This window comes from Nanorana parkeri, unplaced genomic scaffold (assembly GCF_000935625.1).
Source record: "Nanorana parkeri isolate BGI_ZX_2015 unplaced genomic scaffold, ASM93562v1 scaffold2090, whole genome shotgun sequence".
Lineage (NCBI taxonomy): Eukaryota > Metazoa > Chordata > Amphibia > Anura > Dicroglossidae > Nanorana > Nanorana parkeri.
Window position 1 is genome coordinate 23146 of NW_017308358.1, and position 3314 is coordinate 26459.

At 47.9% G+C, this 3314-nt stretch overlaps 1 protein-coding gene across 2 annotated transcripts in view; it reads left to right on the forward strand.

Annotated features, from left to right (window-relative positions):
• COPS3 (COP9 signalosome subunit 3) overlaps positions 1-2063 on the forward strand; it is a 16750-nt gene extending 14687 nt beyond the window's left edge. For both annotated transcript variants that reach the window (XM_018572628.1, XM_018572629.1), the window contains 2 exons: positions 713-793; positions 1762-2063. In XM_018572628.1, the coding sequence (XP_018428130.1) occupies positions 713-793; positions 1762-1815 (135 nt within the window). In that variant the 3' untranslated portion in view covers positions 1816-2063. The remainder of the gene's footprint in view (positions 1-712; positions 794-1761) is intronic.
• The last annotated feature ends 1251 nt before the right edge of the window (positions 2064-3314 follow it).

Here is a 3314-nt window from a genome sequence, read left to right on the forward strand (position 1 = left end):
AGTGTAATGATTAACACCTTTATGGGCTTGTTCACACCATGTCTGGACCGGAGCAGTTTGTTCCTGGACCAAAAAAGCATCCCAATGTATCCCTTTTGATATTTCAAGGCTCTGTTCACACCAGCTAAATCTGTTTTTGGTCCAGACACAAAACAAAATACTGCTGTTCTCCTTTTCTCTGGTCTGCAACACATGGAAACGCATCATAAACAGACTGCACTGCACCTGAAAGCCCATTTTAAGTTTTAAAAAAAGCACGGCAAAAATCCACTGCACTGCATTTGCAGATTTGTCCCAGATCTGGTCCGGAAATGGTGTGAACATAGCTGTGCAAGCTGTCTGCTCATAGGCTAGAGTGCTGAATAGCGGTGTCCCCGTGCTGTGGATGGAGGCGTAGGGGTCTTGAGAATAATTGAACAGAACTTTAAATCCCTTTAGCAGGTCACATCTATACATTTCAGCACTCTGTCCACTTGTTTGGTTGAGGTTCAAGTTAATTTGCGCAAACTGCTAGAGATGTAGCTTTGTAAATCACTTGCGGCTTGCAAAGTACCTGCTGTGCCTGATCTACAGAACTTTGAAACCAATGTGCTCATCTCCACCCGTGGTTACAGTACTAGTGACATGTTACAATGATGACACCATGTCAGTCGTACACTATATAGTACAGTGAAAGCGCTAAGAATGTCTTTGTTTTCCTTCTCCCACCTAGATGCTCCGATGTATAGACCTTGATGACCGGTTAAAAGCAATGGATCAGGAGATCACCGTGAACCCACAGTTTGTTCAAAAGGTAAGAGTTTGTGTGTGTTTTAATGTCCACCTAAAGTGTTTTTCTATATCCACATATATAGTATAGTACTTGGGCCCATCGGTGCTTTTGCCATAATGTGTAAGTACGCACAGCATATGTGCACATCATGGCATGCTTAAAAGAAAACTATGGGGGTAAGTGTTTTTCCCCATAGTTCTCTTAAGGGGTCACTGGAGGACATATACTAGCGTCCTCCCATGACCCCAAGCTCAGTATGGCAGGCTACAGCTCGTGGTATACTGAGACCACCGCAGCCGGGACGGATCCCGACAATGCTGTCGATCTACCCAGATGCGTGAGTGACAGCTGGCTCAGCCTACCTAGAGGCAGAGCGAGCTGTGCACTCCCCCGTCCGTTCCTCCAGTCAGTGCTGGAGGATCGGGGGGGATCCCTGCGGAGAGCGGTGACTCGCAGTCACCACTTTCTGCAGGGAGATTGAGAAGTGAGCGAGTGACAGCTGTTACTCGAGTGAAGACAGGCCTCCTCGGCACTCCAGCTGTGGTGAAACTACAAATCCTGTCATCCCTGTGATTGTCATTCGTGCAATGCCCCATGAAGCTTGTAGTTCTACAACAGCTGGAATGTCAAGGGCCAAGGTTGCCCCTCCCTCCCCCATTCTATAGTATTCCCCTTTTGCTCCTTCCCCAGCAGCTACATCATAAAAGGCTATATAAAGAGGGGAGGGGTGGTGAAGCTGCCCAGACAGTAACTTGGACACTCGAAGTAAGGGATATGCTGTGCAAGGAGGGAGGGGGGCCTGTGCTGCGGATTTTACACGAGCATTTGTTCTTTTTTTTTTTTTCCCCTTTTCATCCTCTAAGTGGGTGAGCTTGTGTGAACTGTCCTGGAGGATTAGAGGAAAAGAGTTCTGTGACTCCAGCTTTCTGTGTTGCCTGCAATGAGTTTAGGTAGTGCGTGTATATGAAGTGGTCTGTTCTGTGTTGCAGAGTATGGGCTCACAAGATGACGACTCAGGAAGCAAGCCATCCAGTTACTCTTGAAGGGGAGAATTTCCTGCACCTCCCAAACTCCAGAATGTGGATCGTCAACAATGCAAAACGTTCTCAATTCAGCCTAAAACACGTCTTCGCAAAAGCAATTGGGAGAAGCTCCATTTTTGCCCGGACATTTAAATAAACCTGGAAAACCAATATTTATGACGTCTCTCTCTGTCCTGTATACGTTACCAGTTATAATCTGAGGGACGGAATACAAACCTATACAAATAAAGTCTGTTGTGAATTTGTCTCTGGAAAGACCGTCATTTCTATCTGAAGGAATTCATCTGTGCGGTACTATTAAAGGGGGGCTGTCGGAGTACATGAGGGAACTGCCATTGTGAACATTCCTCATGGAAAGTGTTACTACATTCTTATACCTTGTTATACTACTTTGCGAGTCCCTGACCTGAAACAAGCGAACGGCAAATATCCAAAATGCTGACCTCTTAAAACTAAGGCTTCGTTCACAAGGGTGGCAAAGATCTATAAAGGAATAAGAAATGTCATACCTGGTATATTTGACACCCGAAGCTGATCATTTATTTGGTGGTCACTGGGGAAAATGTCTACTTACATTAGTGGTCAATGAAGTGCCCCTTTTCAATGGTTGTCCCTTAGACCATGACACTTTACACTGGACGTCTATGGAGAACAGCTCCTAAACATTGGTGGTCTGTATAATAGTGCCCACTTACATTGTAAATCAGAGACACGGTTTATTTTACATTGGTGGTCAGTGGCAGCGGTGCCTACTTGCCGCCGGGGTCAGTGGCAGATGTGATCAGATGTCACGTGATGTTACACGGGTGAGCAGTGCAATGCATCCTGGTGAGTGGTGTTGGGAGCAGAACCACGCATGCACCATCAGGTAGGAAACATTCACCACTGCTCCATCTCTGGAGGTACTTCAGGATATTGTGGAGCCCTGGTTGAGTAAAGCTAGTATGGACGTTACTGTGTTTTAATCAATCTTGTGCCAGGGCTGAAGTCTTAGCCCTCATTCGCACTAGAAGAGGCCGGCGCGTACAGCTGCGTGCACAGCCGTATCGGGCAGCTCCCCGGAAGGACAGGTGCTACGTGTAAATTTGGTATGCAGCCCCGGTCCTTCTCTATGGGAGTACGCGGCCATACACCCCCCTACGCTCACCTCAAGTGCAGGCTCGTGTGGGTGACCCGGGATGCCGACAGGACCCATCCTGTCAGAGTACACTCACCCGCCCTGCTTGTCCGTGCGGGTGAGCGTCCTGATACGCTGACAGCAAGGGGCGTACGGCTGCGTACTCCGATAAGACAGGGGGTGCATACTAATCACACGCAGCACCTATCTTTCCTGGGAGCAGCCCTATACAGCCGCGCACGCAGCTGTACACGTCGGCCTTTTCTTGTGTGACCGAGTCCTTAATTGCTGACACAACCTGTAACCACAACCTTCACTTCTTCCCAAGTTTGGATTAGACACTGCCACTGTGCCTACACATGGCCTACAAACCCACCTTCCC